At 39.2% G+C, this 21345-nt stretch overlaps 1 protein-coding gene across 1 annotated transcript in view; it reads right to left on the bottom strand.

Annotated features, from left to right (window-relative positions):
- Positions 1–280: 280 nt before the first annotated feature.
- Positions 281–21345, bottom strand: part of CDC5L (cell division cycle 5 like) — a 49297-nt gene continuing 28232 nt past the window's right edge. Inside the window, exons 11-16 of the mRNA XM_056126179.1 lie at positions 20947–21111; positions 18405–18485; positions 17711–17953; positions 14191–14388; positions 1757–1969; positions 281–681 (exon numbers count right to left, since the gene is read on the bottom strand). Of these exons, the coding sequence (XP_055982154.1) occupies positions 577–681; positions 1757–1969; positions 14191–14388; positions 17711–17953; positions 18405–18485; positions 20947–21111 (1005 nt within the window). The 3' untranslated portion in view covers positions 281–576. The remainder of the gene's footprint in view (positions 682–1756; positions 1970–14190; positions 14389–17710; positions 17954–18404; positions 18486–20946; positions 21112–21345) is intronic.

Here is a 21345-nt window from a genome sequence, read left to right on the forward strand (position 1 = left end):
GAATTTACATAGCTAAGCAAACACAAGACCTCCACTAAAATATTGAAAATAAAAACCCCTGAGGTATTAAAAAGTGATATTTAATCCTTATATAAGAGAAATGACTATATCATGCTGAGGCAATCAAACCAGTGAAGTCACAATGAACTGGTCTTAAAAAATTCAAGATACTGGATCACCATTTGGATTATCACAGTTTCTCATCAAATATGATACAAGAGTACATATTTGAACTGTGTGTACTCAAAGCATCTAATTACTTCAAAACAAAAAGGCTACATTCTCAAATTTTTATATTTTGCTTTTATTTGTTTACTCACAGGCACACTTTAAAATCAGGCTTTTAAAATTAAAGGCCAAAACTAGGGGTAAAAAACATAGTCTTAATAATTTAAAACCTAAGATGTTCTGTGGAGTTAAAGGTTTCATACATAAAGACTGTGTAAGATCTCTATCTTTTAAAATAAACAACCAAAAACCAGAGAGTGGGGCAAATTTGTCAATGAAGAATAGCATCAGTTTCAACCTCCCAGAGTATGAAAAACAACAATCTTGGGACTGGATATAAATTATGCTTCAGAATTTGGACTTCAAAGATTCCTTTTCCACCAGCAAATCAGCATATCTATGCTGAAGTTCCTTTTCTCTGTCCTGCTGTCGCTGAACATCTTCTTTCAGACACTTGAAAAGACAAAAATAGTGAATAGTTATTTCACTCATAAGCACAGTGAAAATGAAAAGTATCTTATGGCAGTTTACCATCTCACAAGAGCTGACTTAACTCATGACTCTTAAAAGGCAAAGTGTTTGGACCTAGGAAGAGAGCACAGTGGGTAGGGTGTTTGCCTTGCACTTAGCCAACCTGAATTCAATTTCAGGCACGTAACATGGTCCCCGAGCCCCACCAGAAGTGATCCCTGAGCACAGGGTCAGGAGTAAGGCCTCAGCACTGCCAGGTGTGGCCCCAAAGTCACAGAAAGAAAAAAAGAGGTAAAAGTTTTCCGAAACCAAAAAAATAGTAACTAGGTTTGCTATAAAACCAATACGACAGGCATCCTTTGATTCTGCCAAGTGACTATAATCATGTAAAATATTTAACATCTCAAACACATTATAATATCATCAATAATCACAATGCACAAAAGCACTGAATTTATCTGGGAAAGGGTTCACATGCACATTTTGGAAAAAACAGTAAGCCTGGAGAAAAGAATCTTGACATTCCGGCACTTGTAAAATGTTAAAACAAAAAGATACCAGGATTTAATATACCTTGGAAAGCTATATAAATAGGATGCAATTAAGTGCCAAATCATAAAGATTACCTATCCCAATACAAACAAAAACTCATAAAAGAAAAAGTATTTATATCTAAAGACTGGCCTGGTCTATCCATCTATAAACATATACACAGGCAATTCTAGATTACAAAAACTTTAGGATTTGTCTAAGTCTAAAACTTTAGGATCTCACTGAAATAAAAACAGTTAAGATATACTTCAGAGACCTATACCAGTGTTTCTCAACTGGGGGTCACCTGGCCCCCTGTGGATTCCCCAGAAGATCCCAAGTGGACTACAGGTACAAATCGACTAGGGAGCCAACCAGTGGGGTGGGGTGGGGGAGGGGGTAGAACCACAGGAAGGAACAAAGTGAGAAGGGGGGGCGGGGGGATCATGGCGAGAAAAAGATTCAGAAACACTGGTGTACACAGAAGAGTAGCTCTCTAAACACCAATGCAAGGTAATCCTGTTACCTCTAGCCTCCGGGGGATGGCAGAATCTTCATGTTTCTTGAGTTCTTCAAAAGTGCGTAACTCCAAGTAGGCCTGCTCAATTTGGTCCCACAAGTCATTTAACTGTTTCATGAGCCCCATGGCACGAGACTGGTAACCCCCAAGCAAGATTTTCATCTTCTTTTCCATCTTTGCAGCTCTTTTGGCTTCTGTTGTCATATGACCCCTATTTATCTGGGGGTTGAGAGAAGGGAAGATCACATGAGCACACACAAAAATACAGGCTAAATTGGTGGTTTTCAGTCTTTTTACACCCGTGGACCTGCACCTGTACTGCACCAGCAAGCTATCTGTGGACTGGTAGTTGAAAACCACTAGGCTAAACAAATGGATTAAATGGCATTAAAGGTTCATCTGCAGACTCAAAGCAAAAAGACATAGGAATTTCTTATACGTAAGTTGCTATAACACAATATTAGGCTATGGACTGTCTTACAAATGAAGAATTTTACAGGCTAGTTCTAAATATCTAAATAACTCCACACAATGATTCTATCTCCAAAAAATTCAGATCTGAATTTTATAGAACAGGGAAAGCTAATCTCTACTTCTGAAAATAACATTTGCTGTTATTAGTTACAATGATTTGGAGACTGACTTGTAGTGACCCACCTTCACCATCTATGTCTCAAAATTGTATTTTATATTGCAGATGTAGTAGGCTAAGTATTTTCCAATTAATGTACCATACTTGTGATTCAAAACACAAACCCTCAAACTATAAAACCGCTATTATGCTATAACTCAAAATTTGGAATAAACTTATAGTTATCACATTTAATACTTTTTTCATTATAGGAGTGAAAAAGACACCATGAAATTATGAGACTGACAGGTGGGCTGCCTCTCAAGGATATTCTAAAATTAAGGGTAAAGTAATTTCAATGACATAAACAAAAGAACAGAAGAACATTTTAGAAAGATTTTAATAAAATTAGAGGACCCAGTCAAACAGGTCAGAGAAAAGTCCCAGCTTAGAGGAGAGATGGGTCAGAAGGGAGCAGGCGTGCAATGCAAAATAAGTGAGTATAACCCCTCTTCTCTGGGTGCATGACACTACACAACACGACCATCCTGTTAATCATCGATTGCCTCGAGCAGGCCCCAGTAACGTCTTCTTCATCCTAGCCCTGAGATTATATTCAAGGCTCTTTAGGAGAATGAGACCCATATTGTTACTGGTATTTGGCATATTGGGTACCCCACGGGGAGTTTGCCAGACTCTGCCGTGTATGGGTGCATGATACACTAAAAAAATCTATCACTTAAAAAAAAAATTGTGGGGGAAGGAGGCCACACCTGGCTGTGCTCAGGGCTTACTCCTGGCTCTGCACTTGGGGATGATACCTGGTGGTCTCAAAGAAGCATATGGGGTGCCAGAAATCGAAAGCAGGTTGGCCAGGTACCCTTGTACATACAAGCACCATATCTGCCGTACTGTGTATAAAATTATCTTTTAAAAGTTTTCCTTGAGAGCACAGCAACTTAGATGGGAAGTAGCACAGAAGGCCACTTTGCTCAGTAAATGAAAACAGTAACACAGAAGGCACAACTAGCAATAAACGCTCAGTAAATCCTGGCAATGACTTTAATATCACCTTTGTGAGATTTAACAATTTCTACAAATTTTCTGTTACTGAACTGTTTTTTTTGATAATTCCATCTACCATTTTGTTTTAACAAGCAATATAAAATATTTTGTGCCTGCTAAGGGGACAGGCTTGAGGGGTGGGTGGGAAACTGGGGACAATGCTACAGTGAAGGCCACACTGGTAGTGGAATTGGTGTTGGAACAGTGAACGCTCGAAACACCAAATTATGAACGACTTTGTAAACCACGTGTTTAACTCTGGGGGGGAGAGGCGGGGAGGGGAAGTGCTCCTCAAAACAAAATTTTGTTTAAAATGTACTTTATACTTGTCCATCTCCACGTTCGTTTGAAGTCAAAGTCAGCTAGGTATATGAAACTGGCGGTAGCTAAGGCAAAACCAGGAGGGACACACACATGCTGCAAGTGTGCACATGAAAGCTATCTGTCTTGCACACAGCCAACTCAAGCACCACATATGGTCCCCCAGGCCCCACCAAGAAGGATCCCTGATCACAGAGCCAGGAGTAAACTGTGAGCACAGTGATGGAAAAACAAACCAACAAACAAAACATAAAATGTATCTAAGAAATATTTAAATAGTTTTTTTAAAAAAACTATTCATAGCTGGGGACCACAGAAATAATACAGCGGGTAACGTGCCTGCCTGGCACACCGATCTCTGGCATCCCAGATGGAACATGCACCGCCATCAGGAGTAATTCCTGATGATAATCTTTTATTCCTCCACAATTCGCCTGAAAGATAAATCCATAAATAACATTCTTGATAAAGGGGGTTCTTTTCCTTTAATAAGTAATAAACCTAAGTTTTGTGGCAAGAAATGTCTCTCAGAGCCAATAAATTCTAGAAGCCAGGCTGCACAGCATACTGGGTGACAGTTACCCTTTCTACCTGGCCCTGCCAACCAGAAGTGCTAAGGTGCCACATGCCATTAACTTCACTGCCTCCGCTTCTCTATCAGTTAAGTGGCAGTCACTGCTCAAACTCATTCAAAAACGTAGATAATGCACATAAAAGTGCTTCCTTAGCCCCCCGGTGAGTAGCCCTGAGTCAGTCATCAACAACTGTTAGCTTTGATGACATTTTATAAGTCTAAGAATGTAATCATGTTGCTTTTATTTCTAATGGACAAACAGGTAGAAAATTAGCCTCACAGCCCTCGTTAAAATTCCTACTCTTTTTAATAAATGATGAAGCAGACCACCCCCTTCCTAGAAATAAAGCAAAGAAAAATAGCCATCATTCAAGTAAACAATGTGCCTCCTGAGGACTGCACGAAGTTCCAAACTAGAGTATGTCTTCTGAAGCAACAGTCTTCAACCAGGCCAAACTTGATCAATCATGATGAGGAATTCTGGTTTAGTCATAGCTAGCCGGATCAACTGTTACCACTTATCAAGGCCTGCCAAAGAGTCTCATTCCTAAAAACAAGTGAGTAACGGGTGATATTCAAGTTCCTTACGCCATAGTTCAGCATTCTTAAATACCAACATCCTACGGGACTCAAATCTAGTATGAATTCAAATATACATTGCAAAAACCTTACGAGCACAGCATTTCAAATTAGTATAGACAGTGCCTACGTAAAATGAGTTGTATGTCATTTACACAGGTTAAGAGGTAACGCAACGATCTATATTCTGTTCTATACACCATGAATAGCCAAGTCCTAGTTTGAAGTATAGCATAATATTCAGGTTTACAAAGTGTTTAATTAGTCACCAATTAGCATGACTAATTGGCATGATTAATATGCCTTGGTGGCTTTTACTTTTTATCTGGGAATTACTTCATCCCACTTTTCAAGTCATTTTTTATTCTCCAGCCACCAAAGATTTTGAAACTGCAAGTTGCTAGCTTCGGCTTAATGCCATAATTTGAGGCCAGTTTTCTGGCTCAAATACTATGATAAGAGTGCAAACGATATGGAAATAAATTTTACAAAGTCAGCCATTAAAAGTATTTTATAATTGTTTTAAATTCATTTTAGCTTTATCTGATCATTAAATGCAAAGGAAAATATCCAAACACTTGCCAAAAAAAGTGCTCATCCTATGTCTGCTCAATAAACTTTAGGAAGAAAAAAATATGTACCAAGTAGTCTTTTTTTCTAACAAATCAATCTCAAGATGGATGTCAATCAGCCCCAATTTCCCAGCCTTACTTATATACACACAGTGTGCACAAAATACAAAGAATCAGAATGAATCAAATTTATTAGAGCTTTATTTCCTAGCCATTCAAAAAATAAACACAATTAAATGATGGGAACTGTCCAAAAGGACAAATTCTCTTGAACAAATGAAGAACTCATTTAAGAGTTTGCACCTTCATCTGAATTTAGAGATAAAATTTAAAGTCTTAAAACATCTAACAGAATGGATCAGGGAATAAACACCTGGTTTGTTTGTCAGGGTTTTTCCTGCCAAGTGATCAAAACATTTAATCAACAAACCACCCAAATTATTAGAACAAAATTTCAAATAATCTCAAAATAAAATTCATTATTAACTGTTAGGAATTTAAAGGACACCTGTAAATTAAAGTTGAAAACATTCCAAATGAAAGAATAAGATGCAACAAAGAAAAAAAAACCATATCTACAATTGTGTAAGGAGACAAATTTAATGCATAATTTACTCCCAAAATCTGAAATCTGCACCAAAATAGAGGGGGTGGAGTGAAAAACAAACAAACAATAAATAACAAATAAATCCATCATACTAGTGTAATACTTCTAGGTCTACTTGAAAACTCTCATAATAAAAGCTTTTAAAATTCATTTATTCTAAAATCTACTTTTTAAGAATGTACATACACAGGGCCAGGAGACAGCTCAAACGGCTGGAAATCAGGTTTTAGATGAGAGAGGTCCTTGTTTCATCCCAAATACCACATGGATCCCCAAAGCACTTCCAGAAGCAACTCCCCAGGATTACTGGGAGTAACCTCTGGGCACCACCTGGGTGTGACCCAGAAATCAAACAAAAATAAGTAACAAGGTATACACAATATACAAAAGTAATAAAGCATGAAACATCAAGACAATAGAAACATTAAAATTCACAATTATTTCAGAACACCACAACCTGCATAGGACAAGCTCAACTAAAATCTACAATTATGCAAAATTCATTTATATTAACTAACATCTAAACTTTAGGTCATTTACTCAATCTTCCGCCTAAAATCAACCAATGTCTCAAGTTACAGATAATCCTAAGAATTTGTGGGCCGGGGATTAGAGTGATAGTACAGTGGGTAGGGCACTTGACATGTAGGCGGCCAACCCAGGTTCAATTTCCAGCATCCCATATGGTCCCCAATGCACTGCCAGGAGTAATTCCTGAGTGCAGAGCCAGGAATAACCCCTGAGCATCGCCAAGTGTGACCTTCCCCTAAAAAAAAGCCCCTCCACCTCCCAAAAAAAGAATCTGTAGAACAAAAAAGTAAGCCACTCTGTAGTTTAAGGTAATATCACCTATCAGAGTGGCACAAACCTGACGAGATAAGGGAGAGAATTTCCTATTCACTAAAAACATGTTATTTGCGTATATCTCATTTCATCTTTCATTTTCAACTTTCATTTCCACGCATGAAGACAAAAACAACAACAGAAAAGGCGGGAGGGGGGAGCCAGAACCCTATTATTACCAACCAAATTTTACAGGTAAGGATTTTGAGACCCAGAGAGGTTAAATACCTCGCTCGAGGTCATGCAGCCAGGAGGTATCCACTTGAGAGTCCAACATCTTAGGTCACACCTCTGCTAATAAACCAAATGTCCTGCCTGCTTCAGTCCCTAAACTGCACACACACCTGGAGAAATGCAAGCTTGGGGAGAAACAGCTTTATACCACCAGACATTATTAACCTATGTGTGAATCCACTTACATAAAAATTTTATTTGGGGCCGCAGAGATACACAGTAGGTAAGGCGTTTGCCATGCATGTGGCCAACCTGGGTTCAATACCTGGCACCCTATAAGATCCCCCAGCTCCATCAGGAGTGATCCCTGAGTGCAGAGCCAAGAGTAAGCCTTGACCACCACCAGGTGTGGTCCAAAACCAGAAAGAACTCTAACACATGAGAAAAGCATATTTTTACTTGCTCCAGTTTATATTTTTTTATTCTTAATTCCTTTAGTTTTAAGCTATAGAAAAGCAAAATCTCTCAGGAAAGTTTTATGGTAAAAAGAGCAATTTAATGACCTTTTAAGAAGACATCTCTAAGAGAATTGAAAATAACTAAAATTATTGTTTTCACATTTCACCAAAGCAAATTGTTGCCAAGACTTTAAGACCAAGTGATCAGGTTTCTATTTTTTCAATGGTATCCATAATATTATACTATTAAATTAATAAAGGCACATATACTGGTTGTAATTTAGTTTTAAACATGTTCCTTCATCCAAATATGTGTGTACACATATTCGTATTTTTTCTATTCTAAAATGTTGAAGTGATTATGTCTGGAGTCTAGATAGATTTTTCTTATTTTTTAAAAATTTCTTTTAAAATTTTCTATAAAATACAGGGTATTATTTTTAGGGGGAAAATGCCTTCGAATGTTATTTTTTAAATGCATAGAAGAGAAACTGTCTTAAAAAGACTGGCCAGAGACCAGTGGAAAACTGATGGTCCCCAGGAGATGAATCAGTGGAACCGTAAGTGTTTCCTCGGGTCATTACAAAAGGGAGCTGTATGGGACTTATAAAAGTGTAATTGTTACTTTCAAACTCACTATGCTTGTTAAGGTTACTAAACTTAAGTAATTCCAAAATAAACACATTATCCTTGGGTTTCCAATACTGTCTTCAGTTAAGTCTGCTACAGTGAGGTTCAGAAACATTAAGAGCATCCCTCACTGAGACTTTTGCTTGGGGGCCCAAAATATAACTTCATACCACTGGAAAAACAAGTTTAAGGGTACCCAAAATAAATATAGGGTCCGTGGCAGCTCCGCAGCAGTTCCACTTCCTAGTCTATCATGCAGCAATATGATCCCATGGTAGTAAAGGCTGGTTCACCCACCGAATTGTTCACCATCAGCGGAGTCCATGAGTGACTCTCCTTAATTTCTACATTGCCCATTAGCACTAAGTTGTATCGGTGCTCCTTCTCTATACCAAGCAGTTATTGTCAGCAACTATCAGCGTTTGCAAGCATCAAACTGTAATTCTGCAAAGCTAGCTAAGCATAAGGCAAACCTTACCAAAGTCATTCCAAGAACAGAAATATTCCAACAAACCTATCCTGAAAACACTATACATCAGCATTAAGAAGTAAAAAGCATAATTTGCATGAAAAAGTTTCAGCTCGATGCTGAGGCATTACAGAAGCAATACACCCAGTTAGATCCTCCAACATACTTTACTGACACAGTCCTCCACCTTTTACACCCCTTCCAAACAACTCCACCTGCTGAGATGTTACAACACACAGTCTTAAACCCCGTTAAGAAGCGAGCTATAACAACTGCCCGCAAATTTCCCTAAGTTTTTTCTCTTTGAAGTATCAAGGAAAAAATTTCCCTATGTAAAAATTTACTGACTTTACACTGAGAATTCACTGAAGAAAAAAAAAAGGACCCACTCTGCAGCCAATTTGCCCAGTTAAATCAGGGTCCTCATAAGAGCTCTACAAATGCACTAAGGAGGATTTTAAATGTTATCTCTATTCTTTAAGTTATTTTATTTCCAAGAAGTCAACGTTAAATAATATTTCTTGACTAACTTGACTGTGCCAGTACAATACAGGGAGAAGTACTGCTCCTGGACCTGGTTTCCACCTCTAAGGAAAATCTTTCCATTTTTATAGCTAACATGACAAAATCTACTTTTCAGCCAAGCTTCCTCAACATAGCAGTTTAGATACTGTTTCAAATACTATTAAATTTAATGGCAGGCCTAAACTCAGACTTCTCATTTAACTTTTGCACCTACTGGAAATTATTTCACTCAAAATAATTATGTCTCCAGACAAATTCCGATTTCCACTTAAAGTGGAAACAAATTAGTACACTTCAAATTCTATTTGCACTTCCCAAATACAGAAATGACATTTACCTGGCATCCTCAGAAAATGAGGTTCTCCATACTAAGTGTTTTCCAGATAAATGAAGTCGTCCACAAGAGCAAAGAGCTCGTCTGCCTAGTCCTCTCCGTATCCCCCCCAGGCCCAGAACCGGGGCTGGCACACTACTGATGCTCAGCAATATTCACAGAAAGCATAATTAAATCAAGCACTGCAGTTCTTTTACTTTAACCGTCTGATGAAAGTTTGGTTCTACAGTTGCCTCCATCCATGTCCCCCCCCCCCCAAAAAAAACAACGCAAAAGAAATTAAGCTTTTCTTATTCATTGGGGTATCACAACGAACAGCACTCCACCCTTCCTATTGCACATCTAATAGCGAACACATCAGGTTTTTCAGTCACAGGAATAAATGGCCTCAACATGTTCTGCTTTCATAATTTTCTTTTTCTCATATTAACTGTCATTTCGGCTTGCTGCTGCTGCCGTTTTACACGCAAATGTCTGGCAAGGTTAATTCTGCCTCCGAAGCAGAATCAAATACAAGGGCTTGATTATAATTCTGAAGTCTTTCTTTCCCACTTACTTCTGACCTGTGACTACATTCTGATTCTGTTTATTTAACAGACTCCCTGCACCACCCACCACACCACATTCGACATACGGTCTGAGATGGTTCTATTAGTTTTAAATGATATCTTAAGGATTTTCATTTAAGTTCTAAGTTTCAAATATTAATCATGAGTAATGACTCAAAGTCCAACTCTAATATAAACCTCGGGGCATATTTTTTAAAACCATTTACGAGACACCAACCACGAAAAAGCTGGATTTCATCTGGCTTGATAGGCTATGATAGGGCCATAATTTAAATTCACTGTTCCAAAGTTCATGGCAGCAAAAATCAAATACACTGGCAGCCATGGTGTGCTGTGCTTGCACAGAGAGGCACAGCTTCCCGAGCCTAAGAGTGGAAAGAATCATTTAAGTATAGCATTCAGTTTATATAATACAACTAGAGTTCCTTCCCCACCACAAACTTTGAATAATGTTTATAATTTAGCAATCAACTGAAATGATGAAAGAATTCCCACAATTGAAATAAAATATTTATGTATTTCAAACCAGTAAAATTGTGTCTTCAAAAACGAAAATAAGCTAAGACAAACCTAGTCCTGAATTAAGGATGAATACAAATAAAATGGGGAATTTGTTTATTTGGGTTTTTTAGTCTCTTTTCTTCTTTTAAAGATTTAATGAACTTTCATTTGAACTAAGCACAGTTTACAAAATTAAAGGATCTGATTGTGTATTCTTTAAGAGTAACTAGTTAGGTAAACAATAAAGAAAGTTATCCAGGAGTCAAGAGAAGAAAAATTACTTCAAACTGTTTTATGAATATTCTTCCAAAATCACCAATCCTTCAACAAAAATAGTTCAACGGAAGATTTCAGTTCCTGGTACTGAACCGAACAAAGAGAGCCACATGTTTTTAATGGTTGCTCATAAACGACCCAAATAAATCTCTAAAAGAACAAGCAGTAGTTCTTTCTGTACTTTTCCCTTCAAAACTCACAAGACCAATTCAACATAGAAATAAAAATTACTGTACTTTATGGCACCATTCACTTTGTGACACATTTATATGCTGTCATGAAAGTTCGGGCTTAAACAAAGTAAATGAGATTTAGGGAAGACTTCCCCCCACAACCCCCAAATTTAAACAGCACAAAATGTCCTTACCGTCTGAGGCAGAGTTTATCCACCTCAAATAAGGTTTTCAAACTAAGTACAAGAACTAAGTATTTATACGTAAGTTTTAAAAGAAAGAGTTCCAAATAGTTTTCCAATCAATGATGATGCTGACCTGAGATCAAAATTACACTCCTAACTACTATTTATAAGAAATGAAGCCTACACAACAGAAAACATAACTTTAACCACTAATGTCCTCCTTTCTCTGACTTTTAACTGTACATTAAAATACAGAGCAACAGCACGCCCTGCTGGAAGTTAGCAATACAACTAGTGTCCAGTAACACCGGATTGCTAAAAGTGAGATTTCGGAGCTATGATTTCCCACTAGTAAGATGTATTCATAAGGATTAACTACTAGATGTCTAGAGCCAGGGATGGACTTTACCAAGCTGGTAAAGTGCTTGCTGTGAACTTATGAGGCTCTGAGTTCAATCCCAGCACTGGGGGGGAGGAAAAAAACACCCAAGTACAATTCTCACAGCTCTGCTGTGTGTGAATGCCAGCTCTGCAATTCCCAGCAGTACCACAGACAGGTGTGAGTATCACAAAGTGAATGCAAACCCCCACACGCTCCACAAATGAGTACAAGGTGCGTGAGAGCCACAACACAGACCTACACGTGCGACCTCTGGAGCATGTATGAGCACTGCAGCAACCCCAGTGACCACCAAAAACCTAACCTGTGTGCCTCAACCAAGGGTGCTCCCTGCAAACACACGAACACGCACCAGCAGGATCAAGACGTGGCCCTGTGAGAGGACCACAACCCCGGTTTGTAACCCCTTGCAGAGCCAGTTATATGTGAAATCCACAATCCCTGCAACATAAACAACGAGGGGAAGGATGTAAAAGAATGTTTTAAATGACTAGGTGGCTGTACGGTGTTCATGAAAGTATGACTTAGGAGGCTCAAAAAAAGTATGGCCTGCTCATGGCCACTCTCCACCCACTGGGGCCCACCTCACCCATGAGTGAATCTGCAGAAAACCCAGGCATGCAGGACTTTATGACTGAGAACTCTGGGTTCAATGGAACCGGGAACGGGGATCCTCGCCCGTGTCCCCCTGCTTCCGGCAACTCAACAGTCATGCCCACAAGCCACCTCTGCCTGGGGCCAGATAATCTCGTCATCAGCAATGATCCAGAGTCGTACGTCCTTACCACGACACACGCCACAGCCAGCCACTGGACCCCACACCAAGCTGTTTCACTCAGGGCGCTCCTGAGGGGGGCGGGTGAGACCCCTCCCCGCCCCAAGGGACCCAGCCCCGGCAGCTGGAAAACCTCCAGAACTCAACCGCCACCATCCTCGCGGCTGCTCTCCCCAGACGCTTCGGCAGAGCTTCACCGACAAGTGAAAACCTACTCCTGGACAACTCTGACCTGACACCACCCATACTCCAAGAGTACCACATCACAACGATGGAACTTAAAGTAAGAGGCAACCAATCTTAGAGGGAAATATTTTTTTTCTACAGATACATATAAGTACACATGGCTCAACCTTTAAGAACATGTTAGTGATCTCTTGTGGAAGGGCTTAATGGGCTCTGGGTGAAATACAACTGTCTTCATACTCTTTCCTCTAAGGAAACTTTTTTGTAGCATTTTCACCAGTTATACAAAATAAATTATTTTGGTTCTGCTTTGGGGCAGGGGTTGGGGTTCAGGATGGAAACATCCGAAATATAGTGGTGGGAAAGTGTAATTGTGGTGGGATTGGTGCTCGAAGATTAAATGTAATCAAATATTGTGAACTACTTTATAAAATAAAAATAAAATAAATTTTTTAAAGTATGGCTTAGGCCAAGTTCCAATTAAGATGCTGCTTTTTTGTTTTTCATTTTTCTAACAATCCATTGCCCCAACCACCCCAAGTAATTTTACTATTTTTAATTTAACCCCAAACGAAAGTATTTTCAAATCAGCTTTTCTGGAGAGAAACTGATCATATTAAAGAAAACCAAGCCCATTTTCTGTATGCAATTACTTGAAGCTTAACTGTTCCCGTTCCCATCCCACCTTGGCCTAAGAGACATTCCTGAAGACCACCTGTAAAAATCCACAAGAAGGGGCCTGAGGTAGGGTGCCTGCCTTACACACAGTTAACCCCAGTTATCCAGGTACAATCACTGGCACTCCATCTGGTCCCCCAAGCATGCCGGGAGTAAGCACCGCCAGGTATGACCGAAAAATGAAAGATAAAATCCAAAGGCAGCCTACTAGTTCACGGACCACAACTTATATGCCAGTCGCAAAATGCCTACACAGATCCTGGAATTCAAAATATGCAGATTATATTAAGAAACCACAAGTCATGAAACTTCCATCTAAGACATTTCAACACTTTCACAGACGTGAACAAAATCATGGCAGCAATGTCTACAAAATCCAGCTAGACACTTCCTCCGCAGCACACACTCACAGGAATCGGAATAAGCAGAATTTAAAGATCTGCAAATATGCTGTCGCCAACAGAAAGTTCCTGAAACACCTCTTTAGAGAGATCAAGCTATATTCACGGTGATCTACATTGTCCTGAGTCTTGTCTCCTTGTCCCTACGTCTAAATACTTTTGTTCGATCTCTTGCCAATTTGAAAGGCATGTGCCTTATCATGAAGGCCAGCAATTCTGAAAAAGTCGATTGCTAAGGAGGATCAATCACCTCAAGAATTACCAAGGCATGGGCTGGAGCAATAGCACAGCGGGTAGGGTGTTTGCCTTGCATGCAGCCAACATGACCGACACAGGTTCGATTCCCAGCATCCTATATGGTCCCCTGAGCACTGCCAGGAGCAATTCCTGAGTGCATGAGCCAGGAGTAACCCCTGAACATCGCAGGGTGTGACCCAAAAAGCAAAAAGAAAAAAAAAAAGAATTACCAAGGCAGTTATCACTGCAGGTCGGTTTTTCTGAAAATGTCTCAAGCGCTATAACATGGTCATTGTCTCAAAGTACATTTAAATCAGACATTTAAAAGGATACTGACCTCAAGTCTCTTTTCAAGCGACTCGATTCTGTCCTTTTTGCTAGCTAGATTGGCCCGAGTGTAGCGGCTCTGCCCGGGAAGATACAACACTTGACTGTAGCATTCTTCCCACACCTGGTTGTAAGCTTCACTGGAGAGTTCTCCATGGCTCATTCCCTGTTTGACCACTTCCATCTCCTGTACCAGAATGTCCTGGGCCTGTTTAGAACATTTGAGTTGTATCAGTCATTTGGTATCAACAAAGAGTTTTAAAGTATTTGCTTTTTCTCCTTTGAAGAAACAAAAACAAAGCAACATAAGAAATCAATGCAAACTGATCTGACAAAAGCCAAGCATCCATGTTGTCTTCATTAATGAGAACATCTTCAGCCTCAGTCATTATAATACATTTATATTACACATTACACTACATATTTCTAAGGTTTATTCTATGTTCCAGGAACTACATTTAAAAGTTTCACCTACATTACTTCCAAGCACCACAAACACCTGATAAGCAGTAAATATTAAAATTTTCTTTTTAAAGTTTATGCACTGGATGAAACAACTGAGCAAGAAAGCATCTCCACTAAGCAAACAGGGCAGGACCTTGCCCAAGCCGAAGATCCAATGCTTGGATGCGCTCCTACACTGTACCCTCCCTCCCTCATTGAAGAATGCAGGAGAAATGGGGCACTTTATTTGGGGGCATGTCTTTTTTCTCATCCAGAGAAACATCCCTGATACTGTCAGAGAAGGAAATCAGGGGCGAAAATTAGTTTTTTTCCCCTGTTACAAAAGAAGCAGATTAAGATGTAGAATGGGGGGCGGGGGGGTGTGATCACTGGACAAGCTTAGGTGTAAGTCACTGCTTCACCACTTCAGCAGCTTTCTCCACTTGAACTTCTCTGCACCTGTTTCTCATTTCGAAAACGAGGATCAGCCTACCTGCCATTTCATTTGTAGCATGAAGTGAAATAACATATTCTAAGAGCTAGATTACACAAGCATACCTATACACAAACTTTTCACGGCACTTGTTCTGTGATTCACAGAAAAATACCCACTTCTGGGCTTTGTAAAATGCTTTCCAGAGCTGAGAGTGTGGCTCAACTGGTAAAGCACATTGCTTGCACTTGGAGGGCTCTATGTCCATCCCAGACATTAGCAATGACAAGGGAAGAGAAAAAAATTTTCAGTGGTACTAGTAGCACTGTCCTCCCGCTGTTCATCGATTTGCTTAAGCGGGCCCAGTAATGTCTCGGTACTAGTAACATCAGAAAAAACAAAAATATAGAAACTCAAAAAAAAAAAAAAAGACCAGTATACAAAATAACTCAACAGAAAAAAGTAAATAAACACATGCAAAAACAAAAACCACTGCTTTAGAAGATAAAAAACACTTTTAAACAGCATTTCTTAGGAACATTACAGAGACAAACTAATTTTAACATAGCTGCCCACAATCTAACACTTTGCATTAAAACGATATTTCACTCAGAAACTACACATAATGAAAAGTTACAAATTCAGCTCTTCAAATTATTAGGCAAGACTACAACTAAGTTATCCTTATCTATAACCAATTGCTATATAAACTATTTCAAAATCTTTTTTTAAAAAAAGGTAGAGAAATAAAATGCAGGAAAATATTTAAACTAGTTTGTAATAGTTTTAAATAATTCCTAAGCACTCTTTACAATCACAATTTTCACAATTTTACTAGAATCTATTCCCTCAACTGAATCTCTTAAACAACAATGCAATCTTTATTTCAAGTTTCTACATACACAACAAATCTCAGAAAAGCTATTTTTGAAATTCCTTCTTCTCATATTTTCACTCTAAAAAGAATCAATTCAAGTATGGAATTCATATTGTTACTCTCAATGCCAATTAATTAAGTGTGCTAGCCACATCAAAAGATGTCAGTTTTCAACCAATTTACCAAAAAAGAGTAATTCAGAAGTAACTAAGGCAAAGTTTTGAAATAGAAAACTCTTACTTCCTGTTTTCTAAAAAATTCTCTAATAAAAGCATGTATTACTTATGCAATAATAAAAACAGAAGAAGGGTGGGAGGGATATTATCCATGGTGGTGAAAAACGGGCACTGGTGGAGGGATGGGTATCTGATCATTGTATAATTGAAACCCAAGCACAAAAAAAATTGTAAATCTACAACTGTAAAAAAATAAATAAATAAAAATTAAAAAAATAAAAAAATAAAAAAAAATAAAAACAGAAGAAGAGAAGGTAAGAGAGTAAGTGCAGGAGAAAAGACAGGAAAAAGAAAATAAGTACTTGCTCCCACAAGTGGATTAACCCCATTCAAATGGATCTACCTAGCCCTCAGGGCTGAAGACTGAAGGAAAAAACTCTTCAGCCACCCAACCACTTTGCTTCTAATGATAAAACCAATTGTACTTTCTTATATTTTTACAAGACTTCAATTCACAAGTAACCAATTTGCTTTGTTAAAGAATAAAATGGGAATGGAAGAGGCAGGAAAGATTTTTTTTTTTAACAAAAAAAAGTTTATTTTCTAAAAGGGAAAAGTAAATATCACATGAGAGGAAATAAAACCAAGGGGGGGGGACTTTCCTCTGAGTAAATGAAAGGTTTGATCTATTTTAAACATTCTAATCTTTTATTTCAGTATTAACGATCAAACCCATGATTTCACACGTAAGGCAAATTCTCTATCATTTAGTTACATTCCCAGTCAACACTTATAAAATATTCTAACTTTTGGGAGCCAGAGAGATAGTATAGTAGGTAGAGCACTTGTCTTGCATATGGCCCACCAGGGTTCTATCCCTGGCACCCCATATGGTCCCCTGAGCACTGCCAGAAATGATTCCTAAGCAGAAGCAAGAGTAAGAACTAAGAATAGCGGGTGTTGCCCAATACCCCCTGTTCCCCCTCAAAAAAATTCTAACTTTTCTACATTAGTCTAAAGTGAGGGCTCGGGCACTTAATTCGATTTCAGGTAAGTAAAGTAAAGGCCCTCCCGTTGATCATCGATTTGCTCGAGCAGGCCCAGTAACGTCTCCATTGGAGACTTTGTTGTTACTGTGTCTGGCATATCGAATACTCTCGGTAGCTTGCGGGCTCTCCGAGAGGGGCGGAGGAATCGAACTCGGGTCGGCCATGTTGGCTGCGTGCAAGGCAAACGCCTTACCGGCAAGTGTAGAAACTGGGAACAGAATCATGAAACACCCTGTCACCAAAGCCAGAGTTCACCTGGAGAACATCCACCATGGGGCTAGGAAGTGGGTGGCAAATGTGTGCATTACATCACAACACAAACACTTGTGTCCTACCTAGAGTGTATCTCAGTTGTTTATGAACAGCAATATAGGAAAATAAGGAGCCAAGAACGTGGCTCAGTAGTAAAGCACATGCCCTGGAATGTGGTTCAATCCCTGATACACACACACACACACACACACACACACACACAAGTGGGAGAAAAATAAGGTACAGCTTGATGATTAATGATATGCAGTAACTAACAAAACCCTCAAATCTAATCATACCTTTTTCAGCTCTTCTTTAGAGAACTTTTCGTAAGGGTTATGTTCCAGATAGGCAATGTGCTCTGAATTATTGGTACCAAATCCTACTGTTTTCCCTTTTTTATTTCCAGATGGTTCGTAAGGATGATGTAGAAGATCATAATGAAGCATTGTGATCATTTCCTTTTTGATTAGTTCTTCACTCTTCTGTAAATCTGTTAGAGGTGGTTCCACATTTAAGGGTCTTAAAATAGTTTCATTTACCTAAAATTTTCAAATAAGTACAATCATTAAACATCAATGTAATACAGTACTTACTCTAGCATGAATAACAATTTTACATTTTCAAAGGATATTCATTCTTCTAAATTATGTAAAGCATTTATAAGATTGTATCTGGAGCTGAAGAAATAGTGTGGCAGGTAAAAAAAGCTTGCCTTGCACACAGCCAATCTGGGTTCAATCCCTGGCATCCCATATGGTTCTCAGCACTGCCAGAAGTAGTTACTGAGTGCAGAGCCAGGAGTAACCTCTGAGCATCACCAGGTGTGGCCCCAAAACAAACAAACAAACGAACAAACCTGTATCTGAGAAACACTTTACTATTATTTCAAAAACAGTTGAATTCTACACGGATTTTACAAACAATGCAAAAGTCATACCAAAAAAAAAAAAAAAACTTTTAATTCCCCGAATCACTAATTCCAACACTTACTTCTGAGGGTCTTGGCAGATCTTTCTGTACCGCTTTGTGCATTCTTTTCAATTCCTTTACACGCTCAGCTTCTCGTATGGCCTAAAAAAATATTTTTTTTATCAATTACAGGAGCGATAGTACAGTGGTAGGGCATTTGCCTTGCACGCAGCCCACATGGCCGACCCGAGTTCGATTCCTCCGCCCCTCTCGGAGAGCCTGGCAAGCTACCGAGAGTATCTCGCCCGCACGGCAGAGCCTGGCAAGCTCCCCGTGAAGTATTCGATATGCCAAACACAGTAACAACAAAGTCTCCAATGGAGACGTTACTGGGCCCTCTCGAGCAAATCAAGGAACAACGGGAGGGCCTTTACCTTTCACCTTTTACTGTAGGTACACAGTATCAACTACATTCCAGTAACAATGAAAACACTTTTTTACCTACTAAAAATATGTTAGATAGCTAAGCTGTAGATATCTATGTAAGTTTGGATAAAGGCAAAAATATGTTAGTCACCTATTTATTCTCTTTATTACAATAAAAACTAAGAAGTTTCCATGTCTACCCCAAAGCTTTTTCCAAATTTACAAGGCATCAGCCAACAGTCAATCACTCTTGACAAAATCACTCCTAATTCTAAATGTAAATTAATCTAAATTAATCTTCTTGCCACATAATCCTGCTCTTCCCAAAAACTACTAATTTTTAATCAAAAAGTCAGTAAATGTGTCATTTCCTGGTTCCTACGAATATGTGGTGTAACATACTAGAATTTCACATTATTCCTGAGAGTAAATGCAACCCACAAGGTAGCTGTGAGCTAAAAACGAAGTCATATCTTAGATTTCCTACCAAAAAGGACATTCAGGTGGTGTCCCTCCAAATCAATGTTTTCCAAAGTGAATGGCATCATCCCCGCAACAGCCCAGGAATGAGACAGGTAAAACTGGAAAGGGAGGATGAACATATTCCGTTTGCTCCCTTAAACAGGGGTGAATTTTTTTTATATCAAGAGTAATTTGAACATGTACAAAAATCAACAGCTGGCCATATATAGTACAGGCAAAGGCAGACTTATCTGTTCATGTACCAGGAACTCCCCTACCCACAGCAAGAGATTTCCAGGGGGCTGCTTAGGGATTTGTCTGAAATGGGCGTGACTGATCAGTCATGTAAGTTTGGGAACTCTGCTTGGAACTAAGATTCCTACTAATACCATTCTCACTTGAATAAAGTGAGAATACAGGTTTGTTATCCCTAAAATTATTCAATTTCCAAAATCCGACTGAATTACTGAAAAGGGTCAGAAATCTCAATCATGGTTTAATTCACAACACTTCTAGACATGCAACATGGGAAGTTAACCTTAATTCATCTTCATCTCATCACTAAAACAAACTTTTCCTATTTCTATCACTAGGTTGTTAGGTGCAAATGAGAAAGCAAATAATTACAAGATATATTGCTATAGGGAATTACTAATATTATACTAACACGCCACACTTCCTAATCCCCATTTAGTGGTATAAAACCTAAAACCATTTACTCATCCAATCTAACATATACCTATTTGTAAGACTGAAGATCATCTTTCCAGTTAAAAGAAGTATCTAAAAGACTTCCATGGAAGCTGGAGCAACAGGAGAGCACGTCAGGAATTTGCCTTGCATAGTCAACCTAGGTTCAATCCCCAGCACCCCATATGGTCCCCCGAAACTTACAAGGAGTACTCCCTGAGCACAGAGGCTGGAGTAAGTCCTGAGCACTGTCAGATATGCCCACCACCACCACCAAGAAAAGGCTTCCTAAGTGTGTCATAAAGAAGCATGAGGGGCTGGAGCGATAGCACAGTGTGTAGGGCATTTGCCTTGCACGTGGCTGACCCAGGTTTGGTTCTCAGCATCCCATAGGGTCCCCTGAATACCGCCAGGAGTAATTCCTGAGTGCAGAGCCAGGAGTAACCCCTGTGTGTCACCAGGTGTGACTCAAAAAAAGCAAAAAGACAGACAGGAAGGAAGGAAGGAAGGAAGGAAGGAAGGAAGGGAGGGAGGGAGGGAGAAAGAAACATGAGTTTGCCAAACGGAATTTAAACTGAGATATAAGAGCAGTTTGGTTTTTTTTAAATAGACCACTATCCGTAGCGGGAGAATGGGAGGGAATGGAGGAAGGGGGATGGACACATGCCACTTCCAGAGATTTGCTACAATTGCTACATACATATAAGAATGCTAGTCAAAGGGCAGGAAAGATAGTACAGGGGTTAAGACACTTGTTTTGTACACGGCTGTCCCAATTCCATTCCCAGAACTGCCGGGGAAGTGTGTGCCTAAGCACAGAGCCAGGAATAAACCCTAAGCAGAACTGGGTGTGGCCCCAAAGCCACCCTCAAAAAAGAACACCAATCACGATACCCTGAACACAATGTTAATTATAGGAGTGTGTCTTAATGACATAACTCAGGCCTTTCTTGATGTTGAACAAAACACTCTCAAGTGAACAACCAGCCTTCACAGTCTCAGTCCACTGCCACCTTCGGCAATTCCTTTTAGCACGATTACCCACCTGCTTTCGTGCATCCACATCGGCAGCATCTTCAATGTAAGTATCATCTACTTCACGCTCTTCCAGCTCCTTCTCGGCATTTTCTGGCAGAACGATTTCAAAGTCATTCTTGGGAGCAGGAAGGCCCATCAAGCCCAAACGCAGGTGTTCACGAGACTCTCTTTCCTAGGGAAATGAACAGGTTCTTCTCAATTCTCACACGTTAAAAATTCAACCAGCATTCTGGAAGAGTTCTAAAAAGTCACTGGCCTAGCTAAAACTTCTCAAAATCTAATCCCTTAAGAAGGAAGGTTTAATTACTATTCCCATTTCTTCTCACATTAAGAGCTATCAAACAGTGACTTATGAACCAATGAAGACATTCTGGAATATTCTAATGGAAGAGTTAGAAATTAACTC

The sequence above is a fragment of the Sorex fumeus genome, unplaced genomic scaffold (genome assembly GCF_029834395.1).
Source record: "Sorex fumeus unplaced genomic scaffold, SorFum_2.1 ptg000061l, whole genome shotgun sequence".
NCBI lineage: Eukaryota > Metazoa > Chordata > Mammalia > Eulipotyphla > Soricidae > Sorex > Sorex fumeus.